Source organism: Lygodium microphyllum, chromosome 11, assembly GCF_053477565.2.
Source record: "Lygodium microphyllum isolate KBCC chromosome 11, Lygodium_microphyllum_v1.1.10, whole genome shotgun sequence".
NCBI lineage: Eukaryota > Viridiplantae > Streptophyta > Polypodiopsida > Schizaeales > Lygodiaceae > Lygodium > Lygodium microphyllum.
The window spans coordinates 36338207-36360304 of NC_141145.1; the positions used below are offsets into that span (position 1 = coordinate 36338207).

Genomic DNA, 22098 nt, shown 5'->3' on the forward strand with positions numbered 1-22098 from the left:
TTGTACGGAGCCTGATTTACAGTCCTTAGGCTGGCAAGGCTAGGTGGTTTCCCGTGGCTCCATTGTCAGGCATCTTGGATACCCATTGGGGGTGGATGTACGGCCAAAAGACCTGCTGGAGTGGATTTCACAAAAACTGGCGGCGAAGTTTATGTATTGGAAGTCGCAAGCGTGGCCATTCCATGTCCTCCTCAAAGTGGCCTAGACAATCATGCTTCCAATGCTAACGTATTTCCTGCCTTTGTTGCCATGGACGCCTACTACTTTGAAGGCCCTCACTCATCCCATCCGTTTCATGCTGTGGAAGAAGGATTCACTGCAGGCCGGCATTTCCTGGATTTCATGGTCACACGCATGTACCCCTAAGCGCATGGGTGGAGGAGCTATTTTGGATGCACACACTCATATGTTAGCTCTCCGTTGGTCCCTTTTTCGTGCCATGTGTGTGGATCATCACCCATGGACCATCATAGCCCGTTATTTTCTTGAGGACAGCGGGCTCCGCCATGGCAACACACGGCTTCGGGCCTCCTGGTGGCATGTCCTTAATGCTGACTCTCGTGTTTCCAGTCCCTCTTCCTCTTTGTTACTGCACTTGGTCGGCTCTTGGAAAGTGGTGCTCCAAAAGGCCCGTTGGCACCCAGTAGGGGACCGCTTGCAGACTAACTCCTTTCAGCTGGAATTGTTGGCAGTATCCAGACTCCTTTCATGGGAAGATAAACATCAACTCAGACCAAGATTTAATCGCATGGCCCGTTTAGGTGTGATGTCGGTTGCGGATGCTACCCTTGCCACTCGCAATGTCCTCGTATCGTTTCGGACTGCTCGGCGACTATTCAAGATCCCATGTGGATACCGTGATTTATGGGAGCAGCTTTCGTCGGAGCTTCAGGGTCGGCAACCCTTTCCTGCCTTGACTGTGGATCGCCCTTGGCAGGACTGGGATCTTGCAGGCCGCCTGAGTCTGGAAAAGGCCTCTACTAATCAGGTGTATCATCTTCTTGTTCAAGATCACCAATGGCTGGGAGAGAAAGCTAATACTGTTTGGGGACTGCGGAAATCGCTGTCATGGTGGCAGAAAACGCTGATGGAGGGCTGGCTAAATAAGACACCTTTCAAATGCAAGGTTTTTCTTTGGCGGGTGATGATTGGTGGTCTTCCTTTGGCCTCGGCCCTTGCCAAGCGTCGCATCTCGAATGGCAATTGTTTCTTCTGTACCACACCGGCGGAATCGGCCCGACATCGTTTTCTCTCTTGCCCGCTCGCCAAGAATATCTGGTCACTCTTGTCGCACATTTGGCGCGCGGTGGTGGGGTCCTCGCTAACTCCTTTCGACTGGGTTTTTGTGCGCCCGAAGTATCCCGCACCGCCACAGTTGCATGAGAAGATCTTATTTCACTTTTTCAGATATTGGGGATGCTGGCACATTTGGACCACGCGCAATGCTTTTCTCTTTGATTCGGCCTCTAATGTACCCCGACATATTGCCAGGCTTAAAGGGCTCTTGCATTGGCAGCTAGATATCATCCGACACTCCGACTTGCTCCCTCGGGAGGATTTGCATCCGTGGCATATGGCAATTGCCTCTGGGTCGTTGCCATGATTGGTGTAACCTTTTCAGTGCATTACTACGCGGCTTCCCCACACATTGGCCTAGGGCCCTCGTGTATCTTGTAATCTGAAAAAAGAGAGAGAGAGAGAAAGAGAAAACCTCTTCACATGATGGCTTTGTGTCATCATGTATCTTGTAATCCAGTAATCTTGTATTTTTTTCGTAATTAATACAATTACCTTTTACGAAAAAAAAAAGAGAGAGAGAGGGGGGTGAGAAGCTTGATTTCTCATTACGAAAAAAGAGAGAGAGAGATTTCTCATTTGGAATGAGAAAACATAAAAAACACGCCTATAAGACTAAAAAGTGAAATAGTGTCCTATAAAAAAAACATGTCGATGATCTAAAAGTAAAAGTAGAAAAGGAAAACTCTCCATCAATGAGATGTTTGTCCTCTAAGGAGATGTATCTTCGCATGACTGAGGCATCTCCGCATTTGTCTCTTGTGGTGCTCAATGATTGCTCTAATTTGTTTGTGGTGTGGATGTTTAGGTCTTCGTCTGAGTGGACGTGGGTGCCTAGACTAGTTGAGTGCCACTGCTCTATCCAAAGGGACACCTATAGAAGATGAGGTCCAATGATGATGTACTCTTGTAGGCTGTGTGGCAGTAGGAGTGATATGTGCCATACTCGATCGTGTAGCAATGAAAAAGTTAGTGATCGCACTCTGTCTATGTGAGCGGAGCTGTGGGGGCCTCCTACTCCATAGAATAGTTGCTCTATGCTTTTGGAGCTCCAAGAGGAAGAAAGCCAGTATCTCTCATCCTCAAACTGCATGATTCGTCTCAAGGGTCCAAAACCATCTCGAAATAGACAGTGGTATCTGCCTCATATATCATAGTGTATTCTGTATCGACAGATGTAGTGTTCCTCTATCTCTGGCTCTCTGGATCAATAACTGTGTGCAATCCATAAGGCAGATGTGTATCCATGTAACTGGGTTAGGTGATGAAATCATCCTCAAATATTTGAAGGAAGTGGGCTTGGTAGTGTGCCATCCTCGTGCCATGGGGGGAGGGGGTTGGATCCAAGTCTTCTCTATATCTAACTGTAGTATGTTTGCTTTGATTACCTGGTTCAGCTCTGATCCGCTTAGGTCAAAGTGTAGGGCAATCGAGACTGTAGTCAAAGGGGGGTAGTCTGCCAATCTATAGCCCATATAAACTCATCCATGTACTTATTTAAGCATACCAACAGTGTTTGTCACCATCTGTGGCTAGCTATCTAGAAGAGGTAAGGGCTAGCCGTAGGTATCTATCTTGGGGGAGCTCCCATAGTCTATGTATGAAAGTCACTGCCTGGACCAAGGCCTCAACCACCATGGGTGATGCTTCTAACTCAACTCTGATAATCTCATGTGGGGTCAAGCTCTTCGCTCGTATCATATGTGAGATCATCATGACCAATGGCCTTTCCACATGCTCCCACGTGCCATAGTATTCCTTCTCTAGTCCATCCTAATCTCGCAAAGGCTATCTCCTGTGTCGAAGAGACTTGGACCACAAATAGTTGCCCCATATAGGAGTGTGGGTGTAACGTGGGTGTTGAAAAGCCATAGTTTGGTGTATGGTTCATGAAAGTGTATGTGAGGACATTGCCTCTCCAATGCACCTAAGGCTACATATGCTTTTTCCAAATGAGCCTTTGATGTCTCTCTCTAAGAGAAGTGTGGTCCCTACAATGTGACCCTCAAATAAACATACTACTTGATCATCTCCACTGGCTCTCCATCGTAAGTAAACCAGTGCTCAACTCTCGTCACCCAAGAAGCTTAAGTGTTCAATACCCTAACTTTGTGAGCTATGGAGGATCCAAGTTGCGTTGAGAGTACACAGTTGATAGTGAAAAAAGTGAGAGAGTGAAGACATAGCACGACTCCCAATACGATTACCAAAGAGTGTAATGAAAGTACAAAGTAGAACCCTTAAAACCTAGGGTTGTTAATGTACATTCATACTTGAAAGGTGTAAAACATGGTAAGTGCCCGAACTATGTAACATAAGCACATAAAATAGAAGATAATATAATTGGGGAGAAAAAACCTCTCAGAAGGAGAGTAAAAAGTGCCCTAGTGTCCTAGCGCGGATCACCAACACTCCTTTGTGAGCGTAGACATGAGTTAAACCCAATAAACTCCCCTGGAGTGAAAAGTGATCAACATACAAGGATCATCCACCAATGGATTTTAAAGCATTGCAAAATGCTTCAAATTTGTGGCGAGGAAGAGCTTTGGTGAAGATGTCTGCCACATTATTGGTGGTAGGACAATAGACAAGGTTGATATCTCCTATATGTAGCCTCTCCCTGACAAAGTGATAGTGGATTTCTATGTGTTTCGTGCGTGCATGAAACACTGGGTACCGTGCCACTACAATCAGACTCTAATTGTCAGTAAACACAGGAGTAGGCTCTATGGTAGATACATCAAAATCAGCTAACAAATGTCTCAGCCATACACATCCATCTGTGGTAGTAAAAGTTGCCTTGTATTCAGCTTCACAAGACGATGTGATAACAGTGGATTGTTTCTTGCTAAGTCAAGAGATGCAAGATGAGCCAAGAAAGAAACAGTTTCCACTCGTAGAGTGACATCAATCAAAATCACCGGCCCAATCTAAATCACTATAAGCATGTAGTTGCAGTGGTCCCCTCTTGGCATAAAGCAGTCCAAGAGTCCTAGTACCTTGCAAGTAACAAAAAACACGCTTCACAGCTTGCCAATGTGACATGCGTGGGCTATGCATATATTTGCTCAGGGCTGAAACTGCAAATTGAATATCTGGCCTTGTGTTGCATAAATAAATGAGACATCCAACTACCGCAGCATATGTATGGATGTCAAACAAATCATTATCATCATGCAAGGACAGCTTGAGTCTAGTCTCCATCAGTGTGTTAACTGGCTTGCAATTCTATAAACCAAACCTCTCAAGGAGTCTACCAATATATTTGGACTGTGACAATCCAATGCCTCTAGCATGATGAATGAAGTGAATGCCCAAATAGTAGTGCAAAGGCCCCAAATTTGACATTTCAAAAGTTTGTCACAAATTTTTTTTGAATACTAAAATTTTATCAGCATGTGTTCTTGTGAGCGGAAGACCATCTACGTAAAGACATATGATCAGCAAGGATCCCCCTCTTTGCATACGTAAAGAGTAGACTTTGATGAGCTATTAATGAACGCTTGGTTGAGTAAAAATGCATCAATCTTTGCATAGGAAGCTCGGGGAGCTTGCTTTAAACCATACAAAGCCTTTTTTAGCTTAGATACCAAGTGTTCGGATCCCTCAATTGCAAAACCAATGGGCTGCTGTACATACACTTCTTCTTGAAGTTCCCCATGTAAAAGTGCAGTCTTAATATCAAGCTGATGCACAGTCCAACCATGATGGGCAACCAAAGCAACCATAGATCAAATGATAGTCATAGGGGATGTAGGAGCAAATGTCTCCTCATAGTCAATACCTTTCTTTTGCGCGTAGCCTTTGGCCACAAGCCTAAGTCCCTTTGTCTTCGTGTAAATAGTCTTACGGGTATGAACACACCCTTAATGTACCCTAACATATAAATACATTCTTTTATTCTTTGTGTACTATAACGATCTGGTACACCTATCTCTGAGCTCTTTCTCTCTCTCTAATTCTCAGCTCTGCAGCTTGCGCCTCGATCTCACACTCCATTGTGCACTCTCTCCCCTTCAAACTGGTATCAGAGCACCGAGTGCATGCTTTCCGAGGTCAAAGGCAGCTCGCGAACAGCTTGAGACAGAAGGTCAGTCGAGCACTAGTTAGGGTGACTGGTAGCTGTTGAGTGTGTGACTGTTGGCAGACAGGAGATGAGTAGCAAGCAGCTGAGCAGGTGCCAGCAAGCAGGCACACATGACAACCACGCGCTAGTGAAATTAGTTGACAGGACAGGTCGACATTGAAACCAAACTAGTGTGACTTTGTGTGACGGGCTGGCAGATGGGCGCAATCTGCGTGACTGACGGGTCGGCAGACGGGCGCAACCTGCATGACGGGCCGAAGGAAAGGCATTGAGACAGGACACGACTGGCAGGTCAACGGACCTCGTCACATCATTTTTTTAAAGGTCACAAATTCGTTTTTCTTCAAAATTCTCTTTGAATTTCTCCTTGGCTTGACGGGGGTTTGTGCGCGCAAGCACAGAGGTTAGATTTGTGCATATTTATGCCTTGAAATTTGGGGCTTTTCAGATTGAGTGCTGTTCATGCAAAATTGAGGCATCTGTATCAGAAATTGTAGACATTGTGCGTGTTTGGATTGGGATTTCGCCAAATTTATTGAAATTTCTCAACATTGGACGCATAAAATTTGGGGCTTTTGCTGTGTTGGTGAAATTTTGTTCAGCTGAGTCAGATAGTTTGACATTCGTGCACACTTGGACTCGGAAATTTAGGGGCTTTTGCAAAATTTTGTGAAATTTTACTAAATTTGCTTGTTTTATGCTCTCGGGAACATGTATTAATGCAATTGGGGCAGATTTGATATCAAAATTTTGGGGCTTTTGCTGAAATCTGTGGATTTTGGCAAAGTTGATGTGTGAAATGCACTTTGGGAATATTATTGAAGCAATCTTGTTGTCATAAGCAGAGTGATTTGAGCATTTTTATCTCCCGCTTGTGCGATTTTGGAGAAATTGCAGAGATTTCTTGGTGTTTTGTGTATCAGAAGTTGATATGAGCACATATGTATGCAGTACACGTGTTGGACAGCTCCCATTGAGTTGATGTATTGCTGAGTATTCACGTTGCAGCAGTCTTAGTCATCATTTGCAGATTTGGGATCGTTGCAGATGTATTTTTGGTGATATTGTTGAAGTGGGAGTTACCTGGCAGTGATGTATGCATTTAATGTATGTTGAAATTGCAGTCATACTGCTGAAAGTCATTCGTTCTACTGCTGTACATGTACTTGGATTGAATCTTGCTATTATTTGCTGAAAATTTGGGCTGAAATCAGCCAAATATTCAGCTCATTTTTGCTGTCATAAATTGTAGCATTGAATTTCTGGTGTATTGCTGAAAAATGGTTGCAAATGCTTCTAGCAGCAGTGATACTAAATCTCTCTTTGAAATCAAGAGGTTTGATGGCTCTGGCTTTGACTTGTGGAAGGATAGGATGCAAGGCATTTTGTTTCTCAAGGATTGTGAAGATGCTCTCTTGGAGACTAAGCCTGCAGCTATGACAGATGTGGATTGGGCTAGACTTAATAAGAAGGCCATTGCATACATTAAGATGGCAGTATTTGATGATGTACTTACAAACATCAAGCGTCTTGATACAGGTTATGCTATATGGAAAAAGCTTAAGGACACTTATGAAAATACAACTCTTGTGAATCAAGTGCATCTTATGCGTAAACTTATGGACATGGAGTTGGATGAGTCTAAGCCGGCATCTGAGCATTTGAGTGCTTTCACAGGGGTTTTGAGTCAGTTGCAGGACTCGACTCTGGTTTGGCGGCTTTCGATGATAAATTGAAAGCTATTTTCTTACTGATGACTTCGCTTGTCAGCTAGGAATCTTTGGTTGTGTCACTTAGCAACAACCCTGCTTTGACTTTTGATGGTGTAAGAGGTTTAATCCTTAATGAAGAAATAGGAAGAAAGTCTAGTGGTGAAAGTAGTGGCTCAGCTTACCATGTGAGAGGCAGGTCTGAAAAGAGGGGTAATGCAGCTAGTAAAGGGAAAAGCAGAAGCAAAAGCAAGGGCAAACATCAGGATGTCACATGCTATCAGTGTAGGCATAAAGGGCATAAAACGTCCGATTGCCGGTATTTCAAGAAAGAGCAAGAAAGAAAGAAACAACAGGGTAAGAAAAAGAAGGATGATAAGAAAGATGATGACGGCTCTTCTTCAAAAGAAATTGCAAAGGCAAATGTTGCATCTAGTGTGGTCATTAAAGAGCTTCTTGACACTGAAGAGATACTTGTTGTAGCCTCATGTAATGATGCAGATATTATGGCAGCAGCAGGTGATATGCATATCACCAAAAAGGAGGTAATTGATACCTTACTTTCAGCTCATGATGGGCTATCACAATCATGGATAGTGGATAGTGGTGCCTCTTTTCATATTAACCCCTCTTTGGAGTTATTTTCTGAATACATTGCAAGTTGTCTAGGCAAAGTTTACTTGGGTAATAACTATGTATGTGAGATAGAGGGTGTTGGCACCATTTACTTGGCCCTTGAAAATGGCTAAGAGCTGATTTTGCACGATGTCAGATTTGTACCTGGCATAAAGAAAAGTCTACTATCAGTTGGCCAGCTTGATGCTAAAGGGTATTTTATTACCTTTGGTGGTGGATCTTGGAATGTCCATAAGGGCTCTATGCTGATTGTTAAAGGTAGCAAAAGGGGGACTTTATATTACTTGCATTGTAAATCATTACTTGGCAAGTTCTTGGCTGTGGCTGAAGTCCATTTACAGATGGAGCTTTGGCACAAAAGACTTCGTCATATGAGCCAAAAAGGCCTTGAGGTTCTCTCCTCTTTAGGGAGATTTGATGTAAAAGGCTTTGGTCTCGAATTTTGTAATGATTGCTTATATGGAAAACGAGTAAAGTCTCCTTATTACTCTGGTGTTGTTAAGAAGTCTAAAGCATAGGTTGCTGAAGTATGTATTATCTCGGCTAGCTCTCTTGTAAGCTCATCCAGAGAGGCATGTGTGTCTAGCTCCCTCAATACATATTGCATAGCAGTGTTGTATATGTGTGAGGTCACTTCCACAAAATCATAGGGTGTTTTGGTATGTGTAGCTGTGCCTCATGTATATGTCCATATTGCATGTGAAAGGTAGAATAGCATGGTCTACTGCTAATCCAATTGGTCTGTCTGAAATTTCAAAGTGTTTTATGTCAGGTAGCAAGTTGGTGGGTAATCCAATCAAGTAGTCCACTATGCTTGACCCTTTCTTGTTATTCCAGCATGTGAAACCATTAGATCCTGGCCAGTGTGGCAACCCATTAAGGATGGCTAAGCCATGTGTACTTCCCAATGCCAGTAGGTGTGTTCTATATTTTGTTATCTTTCTATCTTGGGTTGATCTGGCTAATCCCACTTCATCTAATGCAATATTTTTGAACATCTCATTGCTAGTTTCAAAGAAAGCAGATTGGTTGCTTCTTGTGCGTGCATCAAAGTCTCTGCTAGTAAAACATCGTCAATGCTCATAAATCTCATTATGTCCTCATATAGTGGTGTATACAGAGATGCCTCTTTAGGGGCATGCAGGGGGAAAGTATCATATGGCAATATATATGTCTTGAGTTCTATTTGTATGTAATTTGATCCACATGTATCTTGACTCTGCATTTGTATGTACCACTTGGATTGTATCTTGGAGCTCTTCTCTAAATAGAATTGCCTTACCTCTTGATCTCGTCCTATGACTAATCTTGTATGGTGCAAGTTTTGTGTATTTATCTTCTCTCTTGCGATTTGTTCTCTTCAAATTTTCTATCAATTTTTGGCTATTGTATGATGAGGGCTAGCAACATTGGTATTAGAGTGAGGTGATTGGCCTGTGTGTCAACATCAAGAAGAGGAGCCATTACCCATCCTTGGAGGGAACATCATCTTCAATATCTAGGATGAACCTTCTATCCATTGGCCTGATCGATGAAATTCCTTTTCTGCACCTTGTTGGGGTTTTCCCCACCCACCCATAATGTTACATTCCTACATTTCTTCAAGTCTTCCACTTTCCACTTAGCCACTCTTTTTTACTTTCATTGTATTCTACACTCACTTATTCTTCACAACATCTATAACATCTTAATATGAAACCTTTGGTATGCAAGTTTCTTTCTTGATCCTTTTATGTTGGGTTTTGTATTTCAGTTTAGGACTAATGTTGTAGGTGTCCTACCAGGGCTGAAGGCTTTTTTTTTCAGTTCTTGTCTTGGTGAATATTGTCTGCATTAGCACAAAGATGGAGATCGTATCTTCTATTCCGAGATCAAGTCTTATGCATTTTAAAATCTTTGTCTCCGTCTTTCTTTCCGTTCAGCTTAGGTGTTTTTTTATCATTTAACCATCATTTCCTACACTAGTGGTTTGTTTACTTTTCATGACAGGTGGACTACTACTTTGGTGGTTGTGCCTTCGAATTCTTTGCGAGCCATTTCTCGAGGTCGAGTTTCAGGCATGCCTAGGACACTTGGTCACATCATTGAAACCCTCTCCCAAGATCGAGTAGAAGCACATCTCAATTGCATTGGTGGCTGACTTTTCCCCGCTCTTCTAGTTGGGGGAGGGTCAGGTCTTCCTCCTTCATCCATTCAATCTATTTGCAAGGTGGAGTGCTATCTTGATGCTTTTTGACTAGTATAGAGCCCTCTCTCGAGGTTGAGATTCAGGCTTGCTTATGCCACTTGGTCAGCATTGGAGCCCTATCCTGAGATTGAGTATGGCCATGTTCCACATATCCAATGGTCGATTCTCCTTTGGCTATTTTGATTAAGGGGTATCTGGTCTACCTTCATCATCAAATTCATCGTGGTTCTTGGCACTACACAAAGACCAACATCAGATTGCTTTTCCTCCTTCGGTATAGACATCCATGGTTGAGAGGGGGTTCTTATCCTTTCTTGGTATTTTATAGCTTTTGGCATTTGTCCTTGACATTGGCTTCCCTTTCTTGTTGTATCTATCCTTTGCATTTGCATGATCATCATCATCTTTGTAAAAGGGCACTTGGGCAAGTGAACAATTTCCCTACGAGGGACACTGTCCAAGTGGCACTTGTTGCATGTCCATTCTCATCATGTGGCATTACTCTTTGCATCTCAATGGGCAAAGCATCCTTTAGTAGATCCTCAATTGTTTTCACGAGCAGTTCTTTTACTCCCTTACCACCGCACCTCTATACTTCCTCACCCCTTTACCTCTTCACCCTTGTATTTTGTCATTTTCACCTATGGGTGGTCAGGATAGCTTTTTTGTTTTCTGATGTGGTGGATCTAACCATCCCTTTTCATTCTCCCCTTGGGGCACAACTAATAGGATGGAAACTTTATTTAAAACCATCTAGATAAAAAGATTCAATGTGGTTCTATCCACCTTTGCATGTCCTAGTAGGCCATTGGGCAGCCAAGGAGTACCCTTTGTTTGATGCCTTGGCTTCTTTGGGGTGATTACTTGGGCTCCCTTGGTAAGATAACAATTGCCTTTGTAGTCCACTTCCCTCTTGAGGAGCTCAGGGCGAGCTTGATTGGAAGGAACTATGCCAATGTGTACTACTAATGAGCTGCAAATGAGACTATGTGGCTCTTCCATTTTCTAGTAGTGGCTTTTCTTTGGTTGTTCTTTAGTTAAGAGTCTTGCTCTTGCATGTTCTATTTTACCTTGGCTATTCTTTAGCTGAGAATTTGACTCTTGATTTTGCCACTCCAGGAGACTTCTTCTTTTTCCTTTGTGTCTTTCAAACTGGGATTTGTCCATATTGATCACATTTTCTTCTTGATTAAAGAAGATTTATAGCTCTATCCTAGACTTATCCTTGACTCATACTAGTTGCACAATATTATGACCAACCATCTCCTGATATGATGCTAGCCAGTCAAAAATATATCCTTCTTTGTCATATTTGAGGGGACATTAGCCTTTCTATTGGGTGGCTTCCACTGTGGGTACTAGGGTCGCTTGAGCAATTGGGATTTCACCATTACCTTTCTCCAAGGAAGCTCTTCTGTTGGTCACCTAGACATAACCACTGCTTGTTAGATTCCCAATCCTGTATAGCTCTCACCATCCTTGACCATAGTTTGCCAATCAGAAATGGATAAGACCCTTGTGTCTGGGGCAGGTGTGCCACCACAGGATTCATGGAAATGACACTTCCTGAATCATCATTTTTACTCCTTCAGTAGTGCCAAGGGGTCGCACTTCCCTTTGGTCTAGACCCTAATGGCAAACGAAGCAAGCTGCAACAGGGATAAACCTAAGCGCCTTAGAGTGCTCTCTGGTCTGATATGTACACTTGACCCACCATCTAGTATGGGTTTGCAGATGGTGCCATTTTTGGATGGTTGTATTGGATGACCTTCTAACCTTCTGGAGTGTGGGTCTATTCAAGGGAAGATGTGGTGTATCAGGGTAGCTAGAAGGGAACCATAGCATTGATGAAGGCAAGGCTAACCCTTCAGGATAGTTTGATACTTGTGAGAAGACTTGGTCTACCACTCTTGAAATCTAGGGAGAGGGTTCTTCTTCAGGGCTAGCCAATGGATTCTTTGATTTTGTTGCAATCGTGCTGAGGAGGCTAGAGGAAGCCTTCATGTTCCCAGGGTAACCTTTGGTATAATGGTCACAATCCTTTGGACATTGTTGAAAAGGAAATGATCCCTGTGGCATGTGGCATTTGTTTTGGTAGTCACCGTACTCTGTGCAGATTACTAGACAATTTGGGGTTGTCGTGGGACTTAAAGAGCGAGAACAATGTGATAAAGCAGGATATTGTGGAGTGGCAGTGTACAAATTAGAGGCATAGCGAGACGGTGGGACCATAGAGTGAATAGTGAACAGGAAAGAAGAAATGAACTCAAAGAGAACTCATGATGGGCAATTGAATGCATAATAGAAAGCATGAAAATAAGCACAAGACCATCAGCCATAGTGTCTCTAGTTTCCCCCTCTCCAAGGATACAAGGTGATGGAATGAATGTGGTGAATGAGTATATAGGGTATATTGGGAGAGACCTGAGAGGATTAGATCACCCAGTGTCCAGGCGCCCAACATGGGTAGGTCAGCCAATGAAATACGCCACCCGATGACCAAAATAAAGCACCCCAGCTTCCCACTGAAAAGCTTGATAAAAGGCTCATAAATATGGTGCCCATACCCATGGGATGCATAAAACTAATAAGGAGCTCCCAATTTCATATTCACATTGGAGATGGAAGGGTCAATTATATCCAGCTAGAAATCAGAAAACATTGCGATCTCGTTTGACACTTTATCATGGTGGTTTGCAATCAGCCCCAAAATGTTGGAAGCAGTTCATCAGTCAATTCTTTCTTGGAATGGTAGAAGTCGGAAGACAACATACCATTTTTAGATAGAGGTTTTCTAGATTAATAAAGATAATGTAGGCCTTGAGTTATATGAAACAAAGTATGCACTCCTAATTCTTTGGGGGAACTACCCACTTTTTCATGGATCTTCATGGCCTTTCAATTACAATCCAACATTCCCACATTCTTTGCCAAACGTTTGCAGCCTTTAAAGGAAGGGTGTATGCCCTTCACTATATGGAAGAGAACTTTGAGAAGGACACTATTATAACATGAGAAAGGTAGTGAGAAAATTGACAACAAATACCAGGTGATTATAATGTTTGAATGATACCTGGGACGAGCATTAGAAAATGGGTGAAACATGATGCAATTGCAACTCTTAGGAAACAAAGTCTTCAAGTTGAAAGGAAAGGAAATAGAGTTCTCTTGTGACTGTGATCGGCAGTGCATAGGTCATATCAGGAGACATGGAGCCTGTTCAGTTATCCGTTCTCTTCCTTCATCTTGCATAACAATATTTAGCCTCTCATTTTCCCTTGGTACTTCTCCAACCACCTTTTCCTCCCTATAAACTCTCATCTTCTTCACTTTATTTGCTGTTACTGGGAGATGTGCACATTGTACTTGTGCTTCTTCTTTCTTTCTCTATCCTTGCTCTTAGCTTTCCTTACTCTTTATGCAGGTCATTCTTCATCAAATTCTACTAAGCAAATCCTGTTTTTTATGCTTGATATGACAACTATGGGCACAGAATTTGAGATTGTCAACGTGTCTCAACTGACTCAAAATTTTCTTGAAAAATCAAGCATAGCTAATAATATTACTCTGAAGAAAATACAATAAAGCACAAATGCTCAACAATCTAGCTGGAGCTGTCTCAACCAAATCAAATACCTCTTGGGGCGGTCTAGGGGAGACGGGAGAAAGAAGAATTGTGTGCACATTTAGGGGGGAAGGTATAACACCTCTCAGGGTTGCCATTCCATACTGTGAAAACCAGGGTGTGGTAACCCTAGGTGTGATGGTCTCAACGAACTCAATGTCTAAAGGCATAGCTGAGATCTAATAATAATTGGCAATCTAAGTGTGGTTGAGGGAAATACTAGGATTTCCCACTTATCATGGTTTTAAACACTAAGAATATAGTTAATATTGGAGTGCATTTGTGAAACTATCAACCTGAATTTTAGTGCTATATTTGCATGCCAGCTTTTGCTACTTTTTATATGCTGACAATACTTCTGATTTTGGCACATTGTGCAGGTAAAAATAATTGTTCTTGGTGCCTTTGGGGGCAGGTTAGATCACATGTTTGCACATCTCAATGCACTCCACTTATTTCCTACAGTCCGGATTATTCTTGTGAGTGATGACAGCATGGCTTTCCTACTGCCGAAAGGATTCAAGCATGAAATTTTCATCAATCCATCAGTTGAAGGTCCTCATTGTGGTCTAATTCCATTAACTGGTCCCTCTAACATCTCTACAACCGGCTTGAAGTGGAATGTAGGTGGGTACATTCAAACATACATATATCTATGCAGATATATTTGAAAAGATTTATAGTTGGCGAGAAGAGGGGCTCAAAGAATGAAGCTATTGACAGGAAAAGGGCCTTAACAAATCTCGAAAGTGATTCTAAGAATATTTTTGCAGATACAAATGTGGAATCGTATCGAGTTTATTTTCCATTGACTAGCTCAGATATGCAGTGGATCTGTTCATTAATGTATAGAGGCACTGATCTTTGTACTCTTGAATAAAAGAAAGGAATCATCTCATTATCACAGGCATGAAAAAGCCAAATACTTTAACAGCCATGACAGATAGAAAAAAAGGCCCTCTCAATAATAAATACAAATTCCTAGTGGGTGTTATGTTTACATGTTCCTCTGGTAGTTCTTTTGGTGTGAACATGCTCTAACACATGGACAGTTTTTATCCTTGTACTGAAAAGGAAAAAATTTCCCTTGAAAATGTGCTATGAGGCATTGGTGTATCTATGGTTGTACCTTAGGGATATAGTGTGTACTTTCAGGCACCCGTTTGATTTTAGTCAAGCTAACTAACATTCCATTTATCCTCTCTCTCTCTTTGTTTGTCCTTATCTTGTGAGGGGTGAATGTGAGGAGTCAATAGTAGAATAGAGTGAAACACCTACCTGTCAATCATCACATTTTTGTTTCTATCGAGGTCAGCATGGCTCAACATTGGGGCTTTGACAGATTCTCTCTTATTCATCCAATATCCTGAATCTTGCACAGCTACCTATCCGCCTCTCACACAGATACTTTCTACCTCCTCTCTTGTTAGTTTGATGGCGTTGCTAATATCCAACAAGTGCCCCTTCTATTCTTCTCCGTCTCTGTCATGGACTGCAGGCTGCACACTCCCCGTCACTGTCTCCATCACAAGTGCTGTCATCATTATTCAGACTGATCTGGTGTCCTCATTGATGCCTTGGTCTATGTGCAGGGACTGATCAGTCCTCATTGTATTCAGCTTTCCGTCATTTTTCAGTGCAGATTTCTCTTCTCTTCTTGCTTTCTCTTCTCCTCTCCTTTTCTCTCCGTGTTCGTGATTCACTTCGTCATGCCCTCTCACAGTATTGGAGCATCATGTGCATGTTTATTATGTTTTTCATAACAAGCTTAGGGGTTGTTCCAACAGCCTCATCTTGATCCATTTCACCAACCCTACAAATTGATAAATGAAGTCTGTATTGACACCCGCAACCATCTATTGGTCGGTGCAGCATGCAAGTGAAGGACTAACAACTAAGGCAGATGGAACTCCATATATATATATATATATATAGCGAGAGAGAGAGAGAGAGAGAGAGAGAGAGAGAGAGAGAGAGAGAGAGAGAGAGAGAGAGAGAGAGAGAGAGAGAGAGAGAGTCGGAGAGAGAACCAAGAGTAGACGCGATGTCGGAGAGCGTGTCGCCTGTCGCGCCGCCATAGCCAAGTTCCCCGTCGTCTGCGCATGTCGTCGCCTGCAGCTGCCCGTCGCCGGCAGCTGCCCGTCGCCCGTCGCCTGTTGCCTGCAGCTGCCCGTTGCCTGCAGCTGCCCGTCGCCTGCAGGCCCGTCACCTGTTGCCCGCCCCTGACGCCCCGTTGGCCGCGGCTGCCCCTGGCGTCCTGTTCCGTCGGGCGCGCCTGGGTCCCTCGCCCCGCTGTTGGTCGGCCCATCCCCAGCGGCCCCCGCCCTGTTGTCGCCCGCCTGAGTGGTGGGCTCTGCACCAGCGTTTCGTTCGTTGCCCTCTGTGTTTAGGGTTTCTGCCGGCGAGGCCCCTGCCCTGCGCCCTCGACTATTCCGTGCTGCCGTCGACTGCCAGACATGTGTCCCACGCTCAGGTCCTTGCACTGTCAGGGTTGCGCCCTGCCACACGCGTTCGTGGGAGAGGCCACGACTCAGGCTGACAGGTAAATTTCTGGTTTCATTGGCTGTGTTTGTGGAATCCGTCCTTGGCCAGCGCCGCGGTACAGGAAAGAAAGAGAGCGAGAGCGAGAGAGAGAGCGCGAACGAGAAGACAGCAATATGGCTGGCCTGGATATGGATTTTCTCGACCATACGGTGGCAGCCCTTGGCCCTGATTCCGATGCAGAGGAGACAGAGGATATGGTGCCATGCACGGAGGAGCTGCCTCCGGGTTCTGAACTGCCGGGTTCTGAACTGCCGCCTGCTGGCAAACGCACCAAGCATACTTCTGAGGACCCAATGGGTTCTCAGGAACGTTCCTATGCGCAAGTGGCCGCTGATCCTGTGGATTCGCAGGAAATTGACTGGGAACATTTGCTAGACTTCGCCAATACTTTGCTTGGCGACTATGTCCAGCATAATACTGAATCTTTTTCTGAAGCGGCAACGGATGATGTGCTGGAAGCTACGGTGGACCCTAAATCAGTCTTGAGATCCTTCTCGGTCTTTTATGATCGTGCAGTTATCCTTTTCTTCACTGGCAGGATCCCAGTGCTGTCGCATATTCGCCAGTGGATGCACCATTTATTGCAAGGGGAGTGTGTTGAGGAGATCTTCCTTGGACCTCGCGGCTTTTATGAGGTTCTCTTGAAATCGGAAATGCATCGAGCTGAGCTCCTGTCCAAGTTGCCACTATTCTTTGATCGCCGCCTGGTCCATGTTGTACCATGGCGCCCCATGGCCGACTTCCAGCGTCTGCTTCAACGAGAATGCCCGGTGTGGGTGGAAGTGGAAAATTGTCCGGCGGTCTATTGGCCAATGTTGAAGGATGCAATGGCGGCTGTGGGCACGGTGCTGGTTCCCCCAAGCCTCAGGGCAATGAACCGGAACCGTTTATGCATGTTATGGGACACGGCCAGGAAAAGGGCCGCCTGGCTTCGCCTCAGTTGTTCAGGCATGCATCCTCTGCATTTTCGCTTGAAATGGGGCAACTTTGCGGGGCACTGCTTTTCATGTGGGAAATTGGGGCATTTCATGGCTGAATGCCCTGAAAGGCAACCGTCTTTGGAGGACGCGCAGGTTGGGCTGTCCAAGGATGACATGGTGCTTGATGCTCCGCCCCAGGAAGTCATGGATAAAGGCAAACAACCGGTCCTGGGTTTGGATTCCCGTCGCATGGAGTGGATTGAGGCACGTCCAAAAAAAGGTAAAAAGTTGGATGCAGGCCTGGCAGATCCTGGGCCTCCTGTTTCCCAGGATTCCGTGCGCACGTATACGCGCAGAAAAGAAATGGTCACTTCACCGCAGGCTCCGCGTACTGCGGCACTGTCTGGCCCCCGTAATCAGGCTCCAAGGAAAGTATATACGGATGGTCCCAAAGGCCCTCCTGCTAAGCTGGCGTTTGATACCAAAGGTAATGTGATTACTCCCTGGGATCGGCGTTATCCCCGCCCCACTCCCAAGGCAGTGGATTTACCCTCTACCTCTAAAGCAGGTCGCCAGAATTCTTTTGCAGTATTGGCCGATTTTTTGGATGAGGGCGTCCTGGATGCTCTCGCGGAAAAGGTGAAATCGAGGCAACAGGTGCCTCGTTCCTGACTTTCTTTTTTGAAGAGATATGAAGCTAGCCACATGGAATGTGCGAGGCATTTGCTCTCGCCATAAGCAACATGCCATGTGGACCGTGTTGCATGAAAATCAGTGGGATGTATTGTGTGCAGTTGAGCACAAAAGTCACGGTGAAGCAGGGAAAGTTGTGGATTGTCATGGATTCCGTCTGTTTTATGCCGGCACCCATGCTACGCACTATTCGGGCGTACTGATGATTGTCCATGAGAAATATCAGCCTGTCCTTATTAAAAATGATGTGCAGGGCCGCTTTCTGGTTATCGAAGTCTTATTTGAAGGAGAGATTTTATGGTTATTGGGCCTCTATGCGCCGAATGATCCCGCATCCAGACGGGATCTTTGGTCCACTTTGCAGGGCTCCATGTCACGCGGCCGAAGGGGGCTCTTGATGGGAGATTTCAATATGTGTATTCACTCTTCTCAGTCCACTTCAGCGCATTCGGTAATGGATGTGCCGGAAAGCCGGGTGTGGAATTCCTTTGCTTTGCATGTTCTTAAGCAGGATCTTTGGTCCTGGCTTCACCCTTCTTTTTCGGGGTTTACTTTTCATTCTACACAATATGCCACTACTTGGTCGCGGCTGGACAGAATGTATATCATGTAGGGGGATGATTTTCTTCCCGAGATGCTGGAAATGAAGGTCTTGCAGCAATATGCGTTGTCGGATCATTTCCCCCTTCAGCTGGAGATGCGGGCACAATCTATTGCACCTTTTATGCAGTTGTTGGATAGGCTCCCGTTACGTTTCAACTCCTCTTATTTGAAGCATTCAATTTTTCAGGGCTATATGCAGCAACTGATCGACAGGTTCTTATTGGACTTCGCCTCTGAGGGCTTGCCTTCATTTGCACGGTTGCTCTCTAATGTACGGCGTGTTGCTCGGTAGTATGGAATCCATCATGCATCCCTTTGTCGCCGTCGCCGATCTGCAGCAGAGAAGCTACTGGCTCTGGTCCGCTCCTTGATTCTGGATTCCCCAGATGATGATTTCCTGCTGTCATTGGAGAGGCGTGTGGCCCATCTTCTTCAAGTATTTCAGTTGAAATCTTATCAGCAGGCCAAGCTGCATACCTTGACTGACACTTTGCAAGATAGTGCTTGCCAGTCTCATAAGTTCTTTCGCGCCTTGCATGCGTCTCCGGCTCGCGACAATATGACCAGACTCCAGGATCCGGAGCGTCGCATGGTCACTGATCCGCAGACCATTGTCAATATGTGCAGAAATTATTTTATGGAACTCCTTGGTTCTTCCCCCTTGCCTTCCAGCCAGGTTACGCATGCCCGCTCGGTCTTCTATCATCTGGTCCGCCAGCAGGTTCCATTGGATATGCAAGCCACTTTGGAGGCAGATATTTGCGAGGAGGAGGTCATGGACGTTTTGTTGCACCTGCCGACGGATAAAAGTCCTGGCTGGGATGGTCTCACTAACGAATTCTTTCAGAGCTCAGCCACGCAGTTGGTGAAGCCATTGGTGGTATTGTTTCAACAGGTTTGGGAAACGGGGGTCATGCCCTCCTCATGGAAAGAAGGCCTTATCAAACTGATTCCAAAGATCCCTTTGCCGTCAAAGCTACAACACTGGAGACCAATCTCTTTGATGGGCTCCATGTATAAAATCTACTCCAAAGTGATGGCGAATCAGCTTCACAAGCACCTTCCCGCTATTGTGCATCCTCTCCAATATGGTTTCATTAAGGGCCGCAACATTCTGCATAATATCTTAAATGTGCAAATGGCTATTGACTATGCACGACACTCCGGTCAGGAAGTGGTCTTGATTCAATTGGACTTGGAAAAGGCGTTTGATTATGTGGACTGGTCTTTCATTGCAGATCTCATGTCTGCTATGGGCTTTGGTACCCGCATGTCCCGATTGATCTACACCATTAGTGTTGCGGCTTCATCCAGAGTTATGCTCAATGGTGGGGTTACTGAGCCCTTTGTCCTTGCACGCTCAGTCAGACAGGGTTGTCCTTTGAGTCCGCTCTTCTTTGCCCTGGCGACTCACCCGGTCCTTTCAATGTTATCTTCCATGGCAGATTCAGCTCAGCTGGCAGGGCTGTCCCTTCCTTTGGGCCAACACTTCATTAGCCAATCTTTGGCTGATGACACCTTCATGATTTTGCAGGCGGACAGGGACAACATTCGCAAGGCATTAGAGGTTTGGACGCTTTTTGGTCAAGCCTCTGGGCTTCGCATCAATGCCTTTAAGTCCGCCATTCTCAGTTGCACGGAGCCTGATTTACAGTCATTAGGCTGGCAAGGCCAGGTGGTTTCCCGTGGCTCTATTGTCAGGCAACTTGGATACCCAGTGGGGTGGATGTACGGCCAAAGGACCTGCTGGAATGGATTTCACAAAAACTGGCGGCAAAGTTTATGTATTGGAAGTCGCAAGCGTGGCCCTTCCATGTCCGCCTCAAAGTGGCTCAGTCAATTATGCTCCCAATGCTATCGTATTTCCTGCCCTTGTTGCCATGGACGCCTACTACTTTGAAGCCTCTCACTCATCCCATCCGTTTCATGCTATGGAAGAAGGATTCTCTGCAGGCAGGCATTTCCTGGATTTCATGGTCACATGCATGTACCCCTAAGCGCATGGGTGGTGGAGCTCTTTTGGATGCAGAACATCATATGCTCGCTCTCCGTTGGTCCCTTTTTCGGGCCATGTGTGTGGATCATCACCCGTGGACCATCATAGCCCGTTATTTTCTTGAGGACAGCGGGCTCCGCCATGGCAATACCCGGCTTCGGGCCTCCTGGTGGCATGTCCTTAATGCTGACTCCCGTTTTTCCAGCTCCTCTTCCCCTTTGTTACTGCACTTGGTCGACTCTTGGAAAGTGGTGCTCACAAAGGCCCGTTGGCACCCGGTAGGGGACCGCTTGCAGACTAACTCCTTTCAGCTGGAATTGTTGGCAGTATCGAGACTTCTTTCATGGGAAGATAAACATCAGCTCAGACTGTGATTTAACCTCATGGCCCGTTTAGGTGTGACGTCGGTTACGGATGCTACCCTTGCCACGCGCAACGTCCTCGTATCCTTTCGGACTGCTAGGCGACTTTTCAAGATCCCGCGCGTATACCGTGATTTATGGGAAAAGCTTTCGGCGGAGCTTCAGGGCAGGCAACCCTTTCCTGCCCTGGCGGTGGATCGCCCTTGGCAGGACTGGGACCTTGCAGGCCGGTTGAGTCTGGAAAAGGCCTCTACTAATCAGGTCTATCATCTTCTTATTCAGGATCGCCAATGGCTGGGTGACAAAGCTAATACTGTTTGGGGACTGCAGAAATCGCTGACATGGTGGCGGACAACGCTGATGGAGGGCTGGCTGAATAAGGCACCTTTCAAATGCAAGGTCTTTCTTTGGAGGGTAATGATTGGTGGTCTTCCTCTTGCCTCGGCCCTTGCCAAGCGTCGCATCTCCAATGGCAATTGCTTCTTCTGTACCACTACGGCGGAGTTGGCTCGACATCGTTTTCTTTCTTGCCCGCTCGCCAAGAATATCTGGTTACTCTTGTCGCACATTTGGCGCACTGTGGTGGGCTCCTCGCTAACTCCTTTCGACTGGGTCTTTGTGCGCCCGAAGTACCCCACACCGCCACAGTTGCACATGAAGATATTATTTCACTTTTTCAGATACTGGGGATGCTGGCACATTTGGACCACGTGCAATGCTTTTCTCTTTGATTCGGCCTCTAATGTACCGCGCCATGTTGCCAGGCTTAAAGGCCTCTTGCACTGGCAGTTAGATCTCATCCGACACGCCGACTTACTCCCTTGGGAGGATTTGCTTCCTTGGCATATGGCAATTGCCTCTGGGTCATTGCCATGATTCGTGTAACTTTGTAGTGCATTTCTACTGGGATTTTCCCCACGTTGGCCTACGGCCCTCGTGCCTCTTGTAATCAGAAAGAGAGAGAGAGAGCGAGAGAACTTTTTCTCCTGATGGCTTAGTGTCATCAACTATCTTGTAATCAAGTAATCTTGTATTTTTCGTAATTAATACAATTACCTTTTACGAAAAAAGAGAGAGAGAGAGAGAGAGAGAGAGAGAGAGAGAGAGAGAGAGAGAGAGAATGCGGGAAGAGGGGGACACAGAGAGAGAGAGAGAGAGAGAGAGAGAGAGAGAGAGAGAGAGAGAGGGAAGGATCTGTTCTATAGTTCGTATCTCTTGCCTGGACATTCCAGTTCAGACAAGCCTGCACAGCCCGGAAGACGCGATGGCGGAGAGAGAGATGACGACCTTCCCTGCGTCTGCACCACCCTGATCTGCCCCCTCTGACCCGTCGCGTGACCCTTCTGCTGCAGCCGGCTGACTTCGCCTGCTTCTGCACATCGACCTGCCCTGCGTCTGCACCGCCTGTCTGCCCCCTCTGACCCGTTGTGTGACCTGCC

The 22098-nt window shown here is 45.4% G+C and overlaps 1 protein-coding gene across 3 annotated transcripts in view; it reads left to right on the forward strand.

The window, feature by feature from the left end:
• LOC148028706 (thiamine pyrophosphokinase 1-like) overlaps positions 1-22098 on the forward strand; it is a 98645-nt gene that overhangs the window by 40761 nt on the left and 35786 nt on the right. For all 3 annotated transcript variants that reach the window (XR_015692318.1, XR_015692317.1, XM_087687492.1), the window contains exon 6: positions 13922-14168. Coding sequence is in view for 1 of the 3 variants with exons in the window: in XM_087687492.1 (XP_087543618.1) it covers positions 13922-14168 (247 nt within the window). In the remaining 2 variants the exon portion in view is untranslated. The remainder of the gene's footprint in view (positions 1-13921; positions 14169-22098) is intronic.